The sequence below is a fragment of the Eubalaena glacialis genome, chromosome 6 (assembly GCF_028564815.1).
Source record: "Eubalaena glacialis isolate mEubGla1 chromosome 6, mEubGla1.1.hap2.+ XY, whole genome shotgun sequence".
NCBI classification, from domain to species: Eukaryota; Metazoa; Chordata; class Mammalia; order Artiodactyla; family Balaenidae; genus Eubalaena; species Eubalaena glacialis.
Genome location: NC_083721.1, coordinates 3,431,083 through 3,450,864, shown reverse-complemented (window position 1 = coordinate 3,450,864; position 19,782 = coordinate 3,431,083). Strand labels below are relative to the sequence as shown.

Sequence of the window (19,782 nt, the reverse complement as noted above, 5' to 3'; positions counted from 1 at the left end):
AAATGCATTGAGCTGTACATGTAGGATTCATCAGCTTTTCTGCATGCATATTAAACTTTAAAAGTTTTTTAAATTAAAAAAAAAAAAGTCAATGAATAACTAAAAGAACCAAAACTTTTAGAGCTAGCAGGGACACTAGATGCAGTGTCTTGCAGGTAAGGAAGCTAAGATCCAGTGGCTCGGGGTTAACCCCACACCGGCTTCCCCTCCCACACCCTGCCCCCTCCCTCCCAGGCAGACTCGCTCCCAAATACAGCCCAAGTCAGAGCCAAGGCCGATCCCATGCAGGTACTCGGTTGGACCTCTGGACCCCAGACCCCACTGTGGAAGGGGCTTGGTGGACCTTACACCCACACTCTGCAAAGAGAATTCTGAAAACCAATAGCTCATGCAAACAGGATATTAGCTTTTGTCAGAAAGATCAAAAAGGGCTTGAGGTTTTTCTTCTCAGCCTCAGCCTCCCCTGCCTCTCCCTCCCTGCTTTATCTGCTCGCTTCAGTCAGCATCAGGAAGAGATGGCAGCGGGTGAGACTCAGATCTATGCCAAGGTTTCCAACAAGCTCAAGGGCCGCAGCACCACCTCGCTCCTGGACCCCCTCCTGAGCATGGGCTTCCCGGCACACACCGCGTGAGTACCACCCTGCCTGGCCATGTGCCCTGGACCCTGAGCTGGCCCCTCTGTGGCCACAAAACTGCAGGTGGCTCAGAGCACTTACTTCCTGTCAAGGGGTGCACCATGCAGGGCCAGAGACCGGCTCAAAATGAGGCCTTTTCTGCTTTTATAAATGACACGATCTTTGCCTTTTAAAGACAAACTCTGCTGGCCGGTGATGGAGGGACCTTGAAATTTGTGAAAATTGGAAGCAGGGTTTGGAGGGGCCTGGTTGTACCCGCTCTGTGGGCAGCTCAGGGAATCTGAGACAGCTTTTTAGACTCGAATTTGAAAGCCTCAAAGCCGGGTGGGTCTCTGATGCTGGGACCTCTTGAAATACACAAGAATGTAGTTCTAAATATGCAGGGAAACCCCTTGTCCTTAGGGGGGACTCTCTTGAATGTCTGATAATGGAGCGAAATGGTTAAGGAACTCCCCGAGCAGGGTGGACATGACCCTACTTATCCAAGGAGAAGGGCCACACAGAGACGACTCCACCTTGGAGGTTACCCTCCGGGAGAGGACGGGGTCCCCCAAAACAATGAGCTTGAGACCGACATCAGGTAGCAGCTTCCACAGTGTTCTTAGATCTGGTGCTTTTCGCGTGTTTATTCATGTGGGAAATACATCATAAGTCCCCTTAGGTAACCTCGGATTTGGGAGGGGGCAAACTCTCCTTAAACAGATGACAAACCCTTGCCCAACTGCGTGGAACGACTGAGGCTGGACCCCTTTCCTCCCCAACCCAAATCAGGACTTTGTTGTCACGTTATGCTCACAGTAAACCGGGGGTCTGTGAGACAGGAACAGAACCAGGCGTGTGCAGGGTGCTTGCCGTGGGCCGGACACCGTCCATCAGGGGCAGACAGGGACACCGAGGCCGGAGAGGGCAGATTCTGGAGGGGCAGGGCTGGAACCCCACTCCTGGTGCTTGTAACACTCACGCTTTATTACGTGACCGAAGCCACCATTGGGGACATGCTCAAAATTCCTTCCCATTTAAACAGCTGTGTGTTGGAGGTGGAGAAACGTGTTTTAAACGTCTCCCTTAGGCGAGAGCACCCAGGTAAGGCTCCTGTTAACCTCTCCAGGCAGCCTCATCCCCGCCAGTATCCTCTGAAACAGCAGCGCTGGGCACTGGCCATCTTGGGTGCCTGGTCAACTCCGGCTATTTCCAGGCTGAATTCCTGGATGAATTACCTTCACCAAACTCCATTCTGTCCAGTTCAGTCCCCTGCAGTTAAACTCCATTCAGGGTACATTCATCCCAGTTTCAAGGATGAGTAAGACTTGGTTAGACCCAGGGACCTCGCGGTCCAGTTGATCAGGGAGATGGACTGAAGTCCATTGAGATGAGGGGCAAGGTGGCCATGTGTGCGGTGGGGAAGTGCAGGGGAGCTGCACGGGCATCCTGCTTGGGTGGTTTGCGGAGGGCTTCCTGGAAGAGGAACATCTGAGCCGAGCCTGGAAGACCCAGTGCCATTTCCCCCAGGGCATGTTGGCACCGGGCCTAATCTTGGCAGGGAGGCACGTGTGCAAGCCTGGGACATGGCCCTGCACAGCCGACTCGAGGGTCCAAGAGCGGGTCCACCTGGCTTGGGAGCAGGTGCGTTGGGGAGGGATGGGGACGCGGGATTCGGGTGTGGGTGGACCTCAGGACAGGACCCCTTGGACTCCGTGCCAGGGACTGGGGGTGGGGGCCAGGGAAGGAAAATGCTGGGCTGAGATGCAGGGCGTCTGCGTTTCCAAAACCACAGTGATGCCACGCGGAGGGCGGAGGCCTGGGCGCTGCATCCCACTGTGAGGTCTGGCCGTCCAGCCCCTGGGGGGGACCCCCTAAGGTCCCATGTGTTGCAGGGACACTCCTGTCTCTCTGACCTTTCCCAAAGAACAGAAGGCAGGTTCTGAGAGCTCCTCGCGTTCTCCCTCCCCACAGGCTCAAGGCGTTGGCAGCCACTGGAAGGAAGACGGCGGCGGAGGCGTCAGACTGGTGGGTGCGGTGAGGTCTCTGCAGGGTGGGCGCTGGGAAGTGCCCAGGACACTCGGGGGGCAGGGGGAAGCTCCATGCCGCCCACCCAGCCCCCAGGGAAAGGAATAAAGGGGCCTCAGTTAAAATGGAAAACAAAAGAGAGAGAACTTTGAACGTTTTCTTCACTTAAAAGTCTGATTTAATCCAAATGTGCCTGTCAGTGAAGAACAATATCCATGTGATTTGTTGAGTTAATAGGGGAGAGCCATTTTTGCTGATATGAAGGCGAGTTTGCCACTCTCTCTGCCTCTGATGGGGCGAGAACTTGCAGGTGGTGCTGAATGCCCCCCAAGGCCTCGCACATTGCCCCTCAGGGTGCCAGGTGCCTGGGGGCTGTGGGGAGCTCTGGGTTCCAGGAGGCTCAGCCAGCCCTCAGCTCTGCGGCTCTGCCAGCCTCCTGCTGCTACGGGCCTCGGTTTCCTGCCCTGGGAATCAAAGAGGACACCCTGTTCTCTAAAACTCAGTCCCGACCGCGTGTGGCATGATGCCATCATTCTGCCCCTGGTGGGAAGTCCCCTCATGCTCCGCCCCGGAATAGCTGCAGTGAAAATCAAACAAAAATCCCAGGTCCCGCCAGGCTGGGGTGCCCTCCCCAGAGCAGGATGGCAGACACTGGCACCAGGTCTCTGAGGGCTCAGCGTGTCCTCAGCAGGAACCCCCTCCGCCTCCAAAAACTCTAGGCCAAGGGCAAAAATGCCAGCCCTGTACAGGACAAAGGGAAGCACCCGGGACCCTCTGGGCTAGGCTAACCCTAAAGTCAATTGCAGAATTGGAATTAAAAACCAGACCCACTGCCCTGAGGGTCGTGCTAGTGGTGACTCAGCCAGAAAGCCCAGCAGACCCACCGAAGAACAGGGAGGTGGTGGGTCCCCTAGATTCTGTGAGAGTGGGCCCAACCTCACTCCTAATTGGGGGCGGGGGGCTGCAAATTAGGATGCCGTTAACAACAAAAGGCGGCTTCAAGTGTTGGTGAGGATGAGGGGAAGGTGGTCTCTCACTTTCTCAGCTGCAATAGCGGTGAATATCCACACTGAAAATGTGTAGCTGCCACCCAGAAGTTCATGTCCAAGTACATTCCCTGGAGAAACACAGAGGACCTAAAAAGACATGTACAAAGATCTTGATCACAGTGCTGTGAAATTTTAAAAACAGAAAACAATTTAAATGTCCATCAATGGCATGGGTGGATGAGATATTACCTATGTAGATGATGCACTGTTATACAGCCCTTAGAAGGTTCATTCTGACAAACTTCCCCAGATGTATGTGCATCAATGTGGAGAGATTACAAAAACACAGGGTTGAGTAAAAAATGCAAGTTGCAGAATAATTTGAACAATAGCTTATGATTTATATAAAACACACACAAGTGCTATCTGTGGATTTGTTACCTAAATGTCTAGAAGAAAACAGAGCAGATTAAGACTTGAGGTTTCCTCTAGAAAAGGGGAAGTGAGCTACAATGGAAGGGTTATAGCTTCCTCTATTGGTATTTTTTTATTAAGGAGAAGGTATTTGTGTGTATCTTATGTTTTCTCCAGTGGGTGTACCCTGATTCCTAAATTCAATATTATATTACAAGCGCTTCTCTGAGTCATCAAAAATTATTCAAATCCATAATTTCCAATGACTGCATGATAAAGTTATTATCTTTTTTCTCATTTTTTCCTTCTTTCCTATTATAAATAACCGTACAATAAATATGTTATATGCAGTCTTATCTATACTTTTTGCTTTCTGCTTCGGATAAATTTCTGGAAGTGGAATTATTAGTTCAAATGGAATGGGTATTTTAAGGCTATTGACACATCTTAGCAAATTGCTATGTGTAAAGTTTGCAGAAATTCATCCTTAAGTCTCACTGCACCTTTGACACAATTAAGCATAACTTTTACCCTCTCAAAGACATTCTGTTAATTTGACAAGTGAGAAAATTAGCGTCTCGTGGTTGTCTCAATTTTTTTTTTATTATTGGTGAGAATGAACTTGAATTGGGGGCTCTATGTCATTTTTCCTAGTATTTTTTTTTTTAGTATTTAAAATAACTTTCTGAATTGAAAGGAAATATAGTAGCCACCTAAGTTCTGTCTAGTTCCTTGTGGCTTTGATTTTTACACTTAATTTGAAGTTGGAGATGAAATTAAAGTGTGAGTTTTTTTCCACAAAATTTTCAACCCTAAGGAGATGCCTGGCCCACAAAGACCATTAGAAGACCAGGTTTTGAGTGTTTCTGTCACCTTTGTCTCCTTTTCTGGGTCTTTGGCCTGGGAATCAGATTAGCCAGGATCTGAGACCTGGCTGGACACTGACCTGCTCTGCGGCCACCCTCAGCCCCGTGGTCGGCAAGTCCTGCCCGGGCACGGACACCTCTGCTCTGCACGGCCTGCTGTTCTGAGTTGCTGTCACCACTGTCCTGTGTCCTCCATGGGGAAAGACTCTTTTGGCCACGACGCCAGGTAAAAGTGTCCTGTTCTCTGTTGCAGGCTGCAGTGCCATTGCAATGACCCTTCTCTCGACGACCCCATCCCCCAGGAGTACGCCCTTTTCCTCTGTCCCACGGGACCCCTGCTGGACAAACTTCAAGAGTTCTGGAGAGAGAGCAGGCGTCAGTGCGCAAAGAACAGAGCCCATGAGGTCTTCCCTCACATAACGCTCTGTGACTTCTTCACGGTGAGTCAGTCCAAGGAGTTTTTAATGCTCATTAACACAGCAGCTGAGTCATTTTCTGCCATAACTAGGTGGTGATGGGGCAAAATTGAGGAGTTTACTTTCACAGGGTGGTCGACAATGGTGGTGTTAGCTGAACTCTTTGTGTGAGATATCCTTTACTTTCCTCCTCATTTCCATCTGGTCAACTTCTATTCATCCTTCAGAACCCAACTCATTTATCCCCTCCCTTTCTGAGTCTTCCCCAGCTCCCCAGGCAGAAGAGGTTGCTGCCCTTTGTGCTCCCACCATCCTCTTGTTTCTAAGTCTAGTGGCACTCTTTCCCTGTTGCATGGCCATGTGTCTGGTGCAGCTCTGCATCCCTCACTGGACTGAACCACTCAAGTGAAGGAGGATAATTCACTTACCATTGCCCCCCAGAGACCAGCACCATGCCTCAAACAGAGTGGGTGCTTCACAGATGTGTGATGGATCAATTGAAGAACGGGTTGGCCAGCCACAGATGTAGGACTTCTCCCTGCCTGGGGGACCAGCCCTCTGATTTGAAAGATGTTCAGAGAGCCAGGTCCAGCTCCCAGGATGGGGTCCTGGGAGGTGAGAAGGACCTGGGATGCTCAAAAGACAAGAGGGAGGCATGAGAATGAGGGAAGGAGGGGCAGACACCACTGTGGCTCCCGACCAGAGAAAAGTACGGAGGGCACACCCTGGCCCCGCCCCGGCTCTGCTGCCAGCAAACTCTAAGGGTCCCACCGGGGCCCAAGGAGCCCTCTGTTCCAGGCTCCTTGGCGCTGCACAGAAAGGGGGACGCAAACCTGTGCAGGAAGGCTTCCAGAAAATGCCCAGAAGAAGCAGCATCTTCCAAAGCCCTTGACAATCATCCTCATTGCCAGGGCTAGTGGGGAGGGATTCCCAGGTGCTGAAACCAAGAAAGTCCCAGGCAAACCAGGGTGAGTTGGTCACCCTACTTGCACATTGATGGCATTTGTGACAGGCTCCTTCCTGGCTTGTCCTAGGAGCTCATCAGGGAAAGGAGAGGCAGTGAAGCCAGCAACGAACATGACCTTAGAAATGGACACGCCTGGTCCTGACAGCCAGAGAGCTGACCGGGGCCTCCAACTCCTCCTCCCAGCCTGTCGAGGCATGTCCATTTGTGCACGCATACACACATACACAGAGACACAGAGACACACACAGCATGACACGCAGACACACCACACACACACACCATGTCACAAACACAGATATACACACAGATACACAGAGACACACACAGCATGACACGCAGACACACCACACACACACACCATGTCACAAACACAGATACACAGAGACACACACAGCATGACACACAGACACACCACACACACACACCATGTCACAAACACAGATATACACACAGATACACAGAGACACACATAGCATGACACACAGACACACCACACACACACACACCATGTCATGCACACAGATACACAGAGACACACACAGCATGACACACAGACACACCACACACACACACACCATGTCATGCACACAGATACACAGAGACACACACAGCATGACACACAGACACACCACACACGTAGATACATACACACACACTTCCCTTCTCTCGAGGTAGCTGCCCCCTCACGCCCACCCCACGTCCCCCCCTGCCCTGGTGGCTGAGTTCCGCTTTCCAGCAGAAGAGTGTAATAGGGATTCACTCTTTGCCTTTGATTCTGTAAAATAAGAATGCTCAGCCACCAAACAGTGCCGTCATCTACAGGTCAGTGTGTAACGTGGCTCCGTGCTCCCAGATTACGTGAGGCGAGAGCCCTCCAGGCACCACGTGCTTTCCAGGCCCTACGAGGACTGCAAAGATACCACAGACAGGGTGAATTTAGGGCGCTCCTGGTTAGCAGGGGAGCTGAGGGTGCGCATTAGCAACGAAGATAAGGTTCACAACTCAGAGAATACAGAGGGCTGTGGGAAGCCCAGAGGGAGCCAGCTGCTGGGGAGAGGAGGATTTGGCCGGCTCCCCGAAGGGGGTGGCTCTGTCAGGGTTCCACTGGGGTCCCACACGGGCGCGTGGAGTCTTTCTCACTGAGCAAGGAGCCAAGAGCTGTGTGGCCAGAGGGCAGGTGAGTGGGTGACAGCAGGGTTGAGGGGGAGCTTGTGAGCCAAGACCACGTCAGAGGAGACCCTGTTGGGGGCAAGGACGGCTCGATCACTGGCCGAGTGTGTGGCCTGCTGCCGGGTCTGAAGGTCAGCAGCCGAGGGGTAGGCTACAACCCTCCTCAGTAGGGTAGGTTCTGAGCAGTGCGCCCCGGGGCCGCCTTGGTGTCTACGGGAAACCTCCAGAAGCCAATAATGCAGCCCTGAGCCCAGCTGTGGGCCACAGGACTGGAGGAGGGGGTTCAGGGTTGGGTCCACTCAGCGTGGGGTGAGGCACATATTTAGAGGGACAAGGGATTTTTGACCTGGGCACTCAAAGGCTATTCTATTCCAAAAAGAACTTGACCTGAATTCTATAAGAAACTGGGGACCAGCTACAGAACGGATCCATCACCCCAAACACCAGGACCAGGTAAATTATGTTACAGCATCGTGACCAGAAAAGAGGCTCCCGAGGCTGCCTGATTTTTATTAGTTAAGATAACAGGTGACTGTCCTGTCTCTGTCCCTCAGTGCGAGGACCAGAAGGTGGAGTGTCTGTATGAAGCACTGAAGAGAGCCGGGGATAGGACCCTGGGCGCCTTCCCCTCGGCTGTGCCTCTGGTTCTCCATTCTTCCATCAGCTACCTGGGCTTCTTCGTGAACGACAGCCCCGCAGACATCATCCAGGAATTTGCTGTGATGTTCGCCACGGAAGCTTCCATCTTAGCAGGTAGGCAGCCCCAGGCAGAAGCACACGCAGGGCCCGGTTAATAGAAAGTGGTCCCTTTGTGCCTGGGGCTGAGCTCGCCACACTCGGGTACGATGGGCAGACCCCAGGCAACAAGAGTGAGGCTGTTTCCCCGATGCAGCGACGGTCATCCTGCGGGCTGGTCGGGCTGGCCTGGCTGGCAGGGCGTAGGGTTGTCTGCACCCTCACCAGGTCACTTCCACACCCACCTGGCCCTTACAGCCAGCAACTACGACATGGCCTTAACCTGAGGCTGAACAATTAGCTAGAACCTCCGTAATGGGCCTGGATGTCCTTCAAAAATGTGAGCTAAGTCAGACAGAGAAAGACAAATACCATATGATATCGCTTATACGTGGAATTAAAAAAATGGTCCAGATGAACCTATTTACAAAACAGAAGTAGAGTCACAGATGTAGAAAACAAACTTATGGTTACCAAGGAGGAAAGGGGTGCGAGGGGTAAATTGGGAGATTGGGACTGACATAGACACACTACTATACACAAAATAGATAACTAATAAGAACCTGCTGTATAGCACAGGGAAATCTACTCAATACTCTGTAATAACCTGTATGGGAATAGAATCTAAAAAAGAGTGGGTATATGTATACGTATAACTGATTCACTTTGCTGTACAGCAGAAACTAACACAACATTGTACATCAATTATACTCCAATAAAAATTAATTAAAAACAAAAGAGAGTGAGCGAATAGAAAGACTCAGAACTAGCAGAGGGCTCTTCTCTAAGTGGGAATAGCCTTGTCTGCATCAATGTGGTTTTTCAAAACACTCAGCCGTGTTCCAGCTGCTGGGAAACTGTCCCAGGAGGGACGGTGTGTGGCCACATGATGACAGGGGATTGTAGGCTGGGGCACCTCCCCCAACCCCACGCCCACCAGGGGCATCCCTCCTCACCAGACCAGTGCTGTACGTAAAACACAAGTCCTAGCTGATTCATTTTAATGTTTTAGGTATGAGCGTAGTCTTGTCTCCTTGGCCTCTTGGGGGGAAAATTATCTAGACTCACTTTGAGAATCAGCCAAATTCACTTTCCTCAGACACCAGCCCCGGTCTGGAGACTGAGGCTCTGGCTGGGTTTTAGTGAGAAGAATTCCAGACTTGACCTCAGGTGTGAATTTTCCCTCATCTCTGGTTGGTGATGTGTCCTGAATCATGTCCTCTGACCCCTGAGTCGTTTTCTTTCTCTGCAAATGGCTGGGGCTCTCGCCCTTTAAACAGTTTGGGCTGTTTGGGGAACTTCCCCGTGGTCCTGGTACTCAGAGGTGCTCCGCACTGCTGTGCTTTGCTGAGTCTGAAACTCAAAGAGGCCGCAGCACCCTGGTAGCAGGACCCCTCCCTGCCCCCTGCAGACATGTATGAATGCAGATGCCGGTCACATGAATAATTTCCTTAGTCCCAGATTTCCATTTGGAGGCTGGGATCGTATTTGCTAGATAATGATAACCTTACCCCACGTCCTTGCGGATTGCCTCCTTTATGTAAACGTGAGTTCAGGGCATGGCTCTTGAATCTCCTTGTCTCTAAAAGGACGACGGACGTGGCTCTTGTCCTGATGCAGTGTATCAGCCGCTTGCCTCCGAGCAAGCCTAGCACCTCACTTACTCCCATGCCCCCAAAAAGTGGCTCTTAATGACCACTCATTTTTAAAATAGAGTGACCGAGGGCTCTGCAGGGTAAAGTGCCTGCCCAAGGTCACTGTCATGGGTTGAAAAGTGTCCCCTAAAATTCACGTCCACCAAAACCTCAGAAAAGGACCTTATTTGGAAATAGGGTCTCTGTAGATGTAATTAGTTGAGGTCACACTGGAGTAGGACAGGCCCTAAGTCCAGTGACTGGTGTCCTTGTATGATGAGAAGACACAGAGACATAGAGAAGAGGCCATGTGACCACGGAGGCAGGCATTGAAGGGATGCGGCCACAAGCAAAGGAATGCTGGGGCTACAGGAGCTGGAGGAGGCAGGGAGGGACCCTCGCTGGGAGCCTTCAGTGGGGGGCACTGCCCCGCAACACCTTGGTTTTGGACTTCCAGCCTCCAGACGCATGAGAACAAATTTCTGTTGTTCTAGGCCACCCAGGGTGTGGCCATTTGTGACAACAGCCCAGGAAACCAACAGAGTCCCCAAGCCAGTGGGTGGTGGAGCTGGCACTGGAGTCCAACCATGTCCTGCCCCGTGCCTCCTGGGCTTCGTGCTGACCCGCTCCGCACCCTGGGAAACCGGCTTTGACCTCACGTCCATCGCCCACCCCTCAGCAGGCTCCGCCCTGCCCTCCACGGCCGGCACCCTGGGCCTGACCCTGATGGGTTGGGAGGGACCAGTCACAGCTCAGCCAGCTCACGGTCCCCAGGGGCATGGGCCACACAGAGAAAAAGACAAGCGCCCGTTCAGATCAGGTGACTCGGTGATCTCTCTGATGACGACCTCAGCGGGCCTTTCCCAGGCCACGCTGACTCATCCACGGCAAGGCCGTCCCCCCACCTCGTCTGGAACACCCGAGAAAAGGAATTTCCCCGCCACCCACATGCTCTCTTGCTTCGAGCTCCTCACCCCCGCAGCTCAGGGCCTGGAGACCTCGCCGGTTTCTCTTTTGCTACCAAAGGCTCAGACAGAGGACGGGAGACATCGATGGGGTTGCCAAGTCTGGGCTCCAGGAAGTGGGTGCATCACCCTTGATGTTTTTCAGGGGGAAGACGGATCCTGTGTGTTGCTAAGTGTTGCCCGTGAGAAAGGTAGCGGGTAACTAAGATTTACTGAAAGTTTCCCGGGGACCTTACAGTTGAGCGGCCGGTTCCCAGGACAGCCTGTCCAGTCCTCAGGTTGTTGGTGTCGAAACTGAAGCTGAGTCAGACCAAGACGGTCCCCAAAGTCAGCTGCCAAACGGGGCAGCTGGGTCTAAAGTCAGGTCTATCAGAGTCCAGAGTCTGTGCAGTTCCATTAATCGCCGCCTCCCCAGAACAAAGCTGCTTTGTGACCCGGCTGAAATCGGATCCTGGCTGCTTCGGGGACGCTGCTGCCCACCGACCTGAGGGCCCTGGGATGAGGTCCAGGAGGGCTGGGACCATGAAGGCAGAGGTCACTCAAAAAGACCAGGGCCTTGGCTGCTCCAAGGGCTTCCTGCTTCACCAAAGTCAGCAGAATATTAGAGGCACTGCGATGTCTGATGGAATCGCATTGCTTAGGGCATTTTCTTCCAGAGACTCTGCAACTGAACAAAAAGCCATTGACTGGAGCATGAGCCCACCGGTGCAGGCCACTGTGTGACATGCACACCCCGGGGGATGAAGGAGATTGGAATCAATTGTTGGGGCAATTAACTTGCAAGTTGATGGGCTACAAACAACCCCCCCCCAAAACCTGTGTCTCTATACCCTCTGCTTTCCTGCTTCTTCGTAGAATCTTCAAGTACCCAGCCACCTCCTTAACGAGGTGACCTCTGTGTGGTGGCCCGTCTGGGCCAACTCCTTGCCTTGTCGGGGGAGCACTGGTGTGGGGAGGGGAGTGGGCAGAGGCAGGAGGTGCGTTTGTAAAGGCGTTTGCACCTCCAACCCGGGCTCGTGGCCACCCCGGATGCGGAGACCCGGGCGTGCAGTGCGGATGTCTGGGTCAAGGTGCCCCGTTTGCCTGATTTCACAGACTGCACCGTGAAGCCCTGCACCAAGCAGCTGCATCTCACCCTGGCCCACAAGTTCTATCCCCACCACCAGAGGACGCTGGAGCAGCTGGCCAGAGCCGTCCACCCCGGCCACGGCTGCCAGTGGATGGCCGCACTGTACTCCCGGGACATGCGCTTTGTACACTACCAGGTGAGCGAACGCAGGCAGACGGCTGGACTGGACCCCGCCATGGGAGCAGGTGAACGGCTGCCCTCCTGACGGAGCCCTGACCCGCAGGAGCCCTCAGATGGAGGTATTTCAGCAGAAGGATGAACTTCTATCCCTTCTCTAAAATCATTCTGTGGCCTGCATTTTGGAATTAACATTCTTTTGTATATGAGTCGCAGACACAGAAATTTGGGGAAAAAGTGGAAACATTTCTGGTATTAAAAATGGATGGTTGCAAAGATTTATGAATACATTGTGCTGCTTGCTAATTTGTTTAGATAATGATTTGAGTGAAGCCTCGGTTCAGGACTCCCTCCCCATGGGATTGATTGCTTTAGATAGAGAGCTTGTTATTCTCCTTTCAGACCCATGGAACAAGTATGAATGAATCCACCGTGTTCTGTGGTGTGGGAGAAGCTGTAAATAACCTCACTCCAAGGGGGGCGGATGTGAACATCCGGTTATGCTTTGAGATTTTCATATAAGAAATAAGTAAACAGAGATAAATAGGTAGGTAGATAGGTAGATTGATAAAATAGGTAGATAGATGATAGAGATAGATAGATAGATGATAGATAGGTAGATAGATAAATTGATAGGTAGATAAGAGGTAGATAGATAGATAATAGATTAGATAGGTGACTGATAGATACAGATAGGTAGATAGATGATAGATAGATGATTGATATGTACAGATAGATGATAGATAGAGAGATAATAGATAGATGATAGATAGATAAATAGATAGATAGATAGATAATAACTAGAGAGACAGATGATAGATAGATACCAAAATTCATTTCTGAATGTATCTGGACAAGTGTATACATCCTTTTGTCATATTCTACTGTCGTCTTGGATGTGTCTTGGAGACACAGAACCTATCCTTGCTTGAGACATGAAGACACTTTCCTCCATTCTAGACCCTGAGGGTCCGGTTCCAGTACAAACCCCAGAACATGGATGAGCTCACACTCAGTCCCGGTGACTACATCTTCGTGGACCCCACTCAGCAGGAGGAAGCCAGCGAGGGCTGGGTGATTGGGATCTCACAGCAGACCGGCTGCCGGGGCTTCCTGCCCGAGAACTACACGGAACGAGCTAGCGAGTGTGACACCTGGGTGAAGCACAGGTGAGTGCCGCTCTGCCCCTGCAGCCCGGACGCCTCTCTCAGACTTAGTGTCTGAGAGCGTCTTTTTGGAAACAGTGGCCATGGTGCTTGTATGCTTCTAGACAGTTCCATTGTTGGTAAAAATTGCCTTCTCCATACTGGCAACATTACCCCTGCAGGTATATGGTAAATATCTTGGTTGATTTGTGGTTTTCCACTGAAAACATTCAGAAAACATCAATTACTCTACAAAACTTTTCTGAGATCATAATCCCAAAAGGACTACAAAATACCACTTCCTTATTACGAACATAACAAATTATAGAAGCATACAAGCACCGTAGAAGAGATAATTCAATTAAAGATAAGCCAGTGAAATAAATTATGATACATCCATACAGTAGAATACTTGAGGTTTTTAAAAATGATCACGAGGAAGTATTTTATGTACTGATATAAAAAAATCCAAGAGAAGTTGCGGAGCAATGTGTATAGGATAGTACTAACTGTGGGGAACAGATGCATTAAAACATTATCATCTGTACTTATATATGCACAATATGTATTTATATGCACGTTCATGCGTAAAAGTTCCCTGGAAGGGAAGACGTCTATAAACTTCTAACAGTGGCTACCTGCAGGGTTGAGGGTGGGAGTTGGGAGAATGGAATAGGCATAGGTGGGAGACTTTTCACTCTCTACCACTGCATAATTTTTAAATTTGTGAACCATAGAAATGCATTACTTATTCAAAATCTAAATTAATCAATTTTAATTTTAAAGAAAAGAATATAAGGAAATTGGGTCAAAGGGAGAATAAAGGGAGAGAAGTCAGACAAACCCAGGGCCAAGCTCTACGCACACCATGCACGCTATGAGCCCCAGGCTCCGAGCTCTCCCACACCCAACGTGGAAAAGGATATGGCTTCCACAAAAAGATCACAGCCATCCCAGGTGTGGGTAGACCAGTCGTCCCGGAGAAGCACAGTTTTGCGGGTGTGGACATGGCCATGTGTCCAGTGGCCACAACAAAATCACAGGACATTGGTGTCACGAGGGACTGCAGAGATAATCAGGTACATCATCATCCCTGAGAGCTGAGAAAACTTGGGCCCAGGGAGGTGGAGGGGCCAGATGACATCATGCAATCAAGGAAGCACTTGGTTCATTTTAGAACCAGCTCAGTCCATCACCCGGTCCAATGAACCATTTAAGGAGTAACAAGGGAGAAGATGCTGGTTCCACCCCAACTGACCAACTGAGGTCCAGGTGGCGTGGGCTCCCGTCTGGTCCCTGTCCTTTAGCAAGTCCTCCAATCCTTGCTCAGGACAAGAGAGCGTCACCGTCGCCAGGCAGTCGGCAAACTGGATGTTTCTAGAACTATGCAGCTAAGATTCTGGAGAAAATGAGTTTGTGGCTATTACGTCTTTCACCTCACAGTTAATCTATTAGTCACCTGTCACCAAATTAACGGTTCCAGCTTTTAAGCTGAACATTTCTGGGACTATTCCTTCTAGAAACAAGTTTCTCCCAGGAATTAATAAGTATTAACAAGCATTATAGCAAAAGAAGAGAAAACTAAGTACTGGGCTGGGCTGTGGGGTGTCTGATTGGCCTTGTTTTGGAAGCAACCCAGCTGTGCTGGGGAAGAAGTAAGACAAACTGTGACATGTGATTATGGGTCAGAAGGACAGAGAACCAGCACTGTTGTCGGACTCAGCTGTCCTGGCTAAGTCTTTTAAAATGGCCAAAAGTGTACTTTATTAAACGTTCAAACTTTTAAATTCAGAAAATGGCCCTAGAATGTCTGGACACGTTAGTAATTGGTTGAGTAGAAGTGCCGTCCGATGATACTGTCCCAAGGCTACTTTAGCTGTGGGCAGACAAACCCTTGTTTATACACAGTGGATAAATATCTCTGACAGTGTCAGCACAGAATTCACACCTGGGACGTGCAACCCAAGCAGGAAAAATTTTTGGCCTTACATCAGTGACCCATCACCCATGCGACAATTCAGCCTTTGTGCCAATAGTTCAGGGTCTCTGGATTTACTCAGCAACAAAATGACCCCACATAATTTGCCTGTTACTTTGAAGAAAAAGATCAGAGGTGACCACTGTGATATTGATGGAGCATATTCATGAATCACAACAGATTTCAACCCTCCACAGACAAGAATGTATGTAGCATAACCTCGAACAAAGAGCCATGAATGTTAGAGCTTAAAGAACACTTTGTCCTCTTTGAGCCAAGATGAGAGTACCAACCCTGGAGCAATACATGCTCAGTAACTTTCCAAAACCACAGAGCAAGTTCCTGGCAAGTAGCTCAGACATAATAGAGATATTGTCATGGGCTGCATTGTGTCCCCCAAATTCATACGTTGATGTCTGAAGCCCCAGCACCTCACAATGTGATTGTATTTAGAGACGGGTCTTTAAAGAGATGACCAAGGTAAAATGAGATCACAGGGTGGGCCCTAATCCAATTTGTCCGGTGTCCTTATAAGAAGAGGAGATCCGGAGGCAGACACGCACAGAAGGACGATCATGTGAGGACACAGGGAGAAGACGGCTGTATACACACCAAGGAGAGAGGCCTCTGGAGGAACTAACCCCGCCCATACCTCGATCTTGGACTCAGCCCCCAGACTGTATGAGAACAAGTATCTGTTACTTAAGCTGCCCTGTCCGTGGTACCTCGCTACGGCATCCCTAGCAGACACAGTCCACACAACCCCACAGACAGCAGCTGTGCCCCTTTTAAAAGCCAGGGAGAATTTAAATACATCTATTTCTATGGTGTAAGTTAAGCAGTAAGTGGGTCTAGGAAGTTTAAGAGAAAAACAGAAATATTAAAATGCTCCGTTCTTTCCTTTCTCTTTTCATCACCAACATCCCCATCGTAATCAAGGTTGTATTTCATTTGAAAGAGTAGCAAAAAAAAAAAAAAAATTCAATTTTTCTCTCCAACTGTAAACTTCACAGATGTTATTTATAGATAACGAGGCTTCACTATCTGCCCCATGGGCCGGGAGCAGGGTGCGGGAGGGCCACACCTCTCCCTCAGGAAGGGGAAACCCACCAGCATTTCCTGTGTCAACGTGAGGCTCTGCAAATACTGAGAGCGTGCTCATTTGAAGAGGGAAATGTCAATGGTCTGAATATGAGGATCATGTTCTTGTCTATTTATGACCAGTTAAAGACGTCGAATGTGCTGACATATGACGCTGTGAGACTATGAGCTGTGTAAATCTATTTGACCTGGACCCCGCTGTTACTGACCAGGGTTCTTAGCTTCCTTAATCAATAGAAATTGATCAGAGGCCAGACAAGAAATTCAGGCAGGGCTTTGCTGGGACCCCTGCTGCAACAGGGGGGAGTGAGAACCAACAACAGGTTCCCTTGCTTGCCCACTCCCTGAGGGGGGTTGAGCTGGTTCCTTACATGGGGTGAGGGCAGGGGTGTGTCCAGGGGTCAGGCCGGAGGGGTGGCTTAGGTGGTCTGCCCACCCCTTAGGTGGTGGTGTGTGCAGGGGGCATGCGCAGTGCCCTGCTTTTGCTCCAGGCTCTTCAAAAGTGGCAGTTGGGTTTTTTGGTCTCTTTATATCTTTTGGGTCCAGAATTTGACCCAACTGGGCATGCATGCAGTTATTTTTAGTCCCGTACAGTTTCTTTGTATTCTGTTGCTGGAGGAGAGGTGTGTCCAGGTGCAAGCCCTGCAGCAAAGGGTCTCAGGTCCCAGCAAAAGGTCCCAGGTCCCAGCCTGTCTCACCACCAGTAGGATTTACCACTCAAGACAGGACAGGCAACAAGATGGGAAGAGAAGGTACGACTTGCAGACAGTTTCAGAAGTGAGTTAACTACATCGAAACACCACGTGGGCACTGAGGCCCCAGGCGTACGGTTGTGATGGTGAAAGGCAGGTGGCCTGGGCCTGTGGGCCCCTAGATGCAGGAGAAATGATGCCACTCCCAGCTCAGGACCCGGTTAGGGTCTCAGGATGGAGGCCTGGGAGCCATCAGCTTTACGAGAACTGGGGGACTTGGGGCCACTGTGGGAGAGAAAGGCAAACATTTACAAATGGGCCGAATAAGTAGGAACACACCACGTTCATGATGGAGCAAAATGAAACCTCCCAGAGCCATTTCCAGGTTTAATGAAATTCCAGGGAAAATCCCAATGGGATCGTTTGTTGGAACTTCACTGAGTGATTGAAAAGTTTATCTGGGAGAATAAATAGAAGAGCTGAGAACACTTTGAAAAATAAAAGTGATGAGAGGAGATATTTACCCTACCAGGTATTAAAAGCATGTTATAAATCTATAATGTGGTACTGTCTTGAGGGAAAGAGAAAAAATAGATCCATGGAACAGACTAGCTAACAGAGCAGGAGACCTGGTATATTAGGAGGTTCCTATCTGATGAATGCATCAGAAATAGGAAAATAAATGGGTGTAAAATAAAAGGTATTCTGTATGACCTCACAACACACACTGATATCAATTTAATTCTGAGTCAAGAATTAAACAGAAAATCATTTTAAAATAGAAGGCAGTTTAAATGACTGTATTTCTGATTTCTGGACTGGGAAGAGCTTTGAAAGCAGAGAAGCAGTGGAATAGATCTTAGACTGAGACTTAACAGATGTGTCTTTAATACTGATTATTAAATGCTTAAAATGTAAGCCTTCTGTATGTTAAAAATCATAAAGAATACTACAATCTAAAGAGCAAGATGAGAACATGCTTTTCAGAAAATAGTAATAAAGATGTTGTTCCCTTACCAGTCACTCACGTGAGCGGACCGTCTGCCTCCTTCTCTTCCCCTGTAAACTGGAGGCCCAGGCATCCCTGGACACTCTGCCCACCAGCTGATTTGTGTCTGATATTTTCATCTAACCCAGAGGCCACCTACTGCATTCCTCACTCCTATCCACCGGGACAGGTGAACGTCAGAAGAGTGTCCACCAGCTCTGGTCACCTGCAGCCTCTGGGCCCACGTGCCCTTCTCCCTCCAGCACACTGTGATGCTCGGTCCAAACTCCTAGCCAAGGCCACCTGTTCATGGCGCGTTGCGTCCCATCCCTCCTGGGCATCCCATGCCCTCCAAGGGCATCACGCCAACATCATCTGTCATCCCAAGGCCCTCCCCAATGGCTCCCACCAGCAAGCAAACATGCTGTTATCTTAAAAACAAAATCAAGCACAAGCTCTCTTTTTTTTCCCATTTCCCTCTCTAGCTGCTGTCCATTTCTCTCCTCTGATTGTATGTATCTTTTTCACTCAGCCTTGTTTGAAACTAGGCCGCACGCTATAAAGCAGACTACAGGCCTTGTGAGGACAGCTTCAGTATAACTAGTCCTCCTTTTACGACCACCAGGACAGGTGTTCAGATCCCACGGGAAAGGGAACCAGAGGTGCTTGTAAATTGTTTTTAACTAGAGTTTACAAAGATGACCTTTCGCTTTCTAAAAAGAATTTCCCCTGGGAACCTGGCCCTTTCTTGCTCTTGGAGGATTTCCATGACCGTCGGCTCTTGGTTCCGCATTCTCACTCCTCCTCTGGCCCCTCCCCTGTTCCTCACCTCGGCACCGGCACCCACTCACCTTCTGGAGTTCTCACAGCTCTGGTGTGCCATGACCTTCGCCCTCAGTGGTCCTCAGAGCTCCCAAATGGCTGCCCACCCGGGGCAACTTTCTTGATCCCCTGAGCAGCAGTTTCCTCTCCGCCTGCACCTGCTCGGGCACCGTGGTCACCCACCCGCCCACTAATGCATCTGTGCCTTTCCTGTGTGCTGCCATGGCGTTTAATGTGTCTGTTCTGCTCCGTTATCCCTGTTCCCAACCACGAGCATCTTCACACCTTTGGTTATTTTAGAAGGCGATTCTTAGAGGGTGACGCACTGGTTTGCTCGCTCTCCTGGGTGTGTAGGTGGCCGTCTCCTCCCAGTGTCCCCACATTGTCGTCCCTGTGTCCTGATCTCCTCTTCTCAAAAGGACCCAGTCAGATTGAATTAGCACCCACCCTAGTGACCTCATTTTACCTTCATCAGCTCTTTAAAGGTCCTACCTCCAAATAGGGTCCCATTCGGAGGTGCTGGGGGTCAGGACTATACGTTTGAGGGCACACAGTTCAGTCTGTAGCAGGTGGCGATGGAGAACATGAACCACCACCACTGGCTCAGGAGCTGCTATGTGCTGGGCACTGAGCCGTTCTGAACCGTTGTTTCGTTTCATCCTCACGATGACCCAACCTACCCGTCGTGTCGCATGCGTGCTCTCCATCACGTGACGACCGGATGCTTCCCAGGCTCGTCATGACACTGGCCTCTTTCCTCTCGCACAGGACGTACACCTTCAGTGTAGCCCCCGACCTGAGCTCCGGGAAGGACGGTGAAGCCAGCAGCAGACGGAACGGGGAGCCTCAGCCTCCACCCATGTCCCGGAGCATCAGTAGCCTGCAGTCCCTACAGGTGACGGGGCCCTGATGTCAAATGAGCCGCTCACAGCCCCACGCTGTGCCAACTCCGGGTAGACTCGGCTCCTCAGGGGCAGCTTTCACTCAGACGCTGCTGCCCTGAGCTCAGACA

The 19,782-nt window shown here is 50.4% G+C and overlaps 1 protein-coding gene and 1 non-coding gene across 3 annotated transcripts in view; one reads left to right on the top strand and one right to left on the bottom strand.

Moving 5' to 3' along the window:
- Nucleotides 1-515: 515 nt before the first annotated feature.
- UBASH3A (ubiquitin associated and SH3 domain containing A) overlaps nt 516-19,782 on the top strand; it is a 38,823-nt gene continuing 19,556 nt past the window's right edge. For both annotated transcript variants that reach the window (XM_061192836.1, XM_061192837.1), the window contains exons 1-7: nt 516-628; nt 2,589-2,642; nt 5,165-5,351; nt 8,019-8,217; nt 11,894-12,063; nt 13,005-13,213; nt 19,539-19,665. In XM_061192836.1, coding sequence (XP_061048819.1) covers nt 516-628; nt 2,589-2,642; nt 5,165-5,351; nt 8,019-8,217; nt 11,894-12,063; nt 13,005-13,213; nt 19,539-19,665 — 1,059 coding nt within the window. The remainder of the gene's footprint in view (nt 629-2,588; nt 2,643-5,164; nt 5,352-8,018; nt 8,218-11,893; nt 12,064-13,004; nt 13,214-19,538; nt 19,666-19,782) is intronic.
- On the bottom strand, nt 18,481-18,613 carry LOC133094169 (small nucleolar RNA SNORA61). Its single transcript, XR_009701387.1, has one exon. It is a non-coding gene; the product is annotated as a small nucleolar RNA SNORA61 (small nucleolar RNA).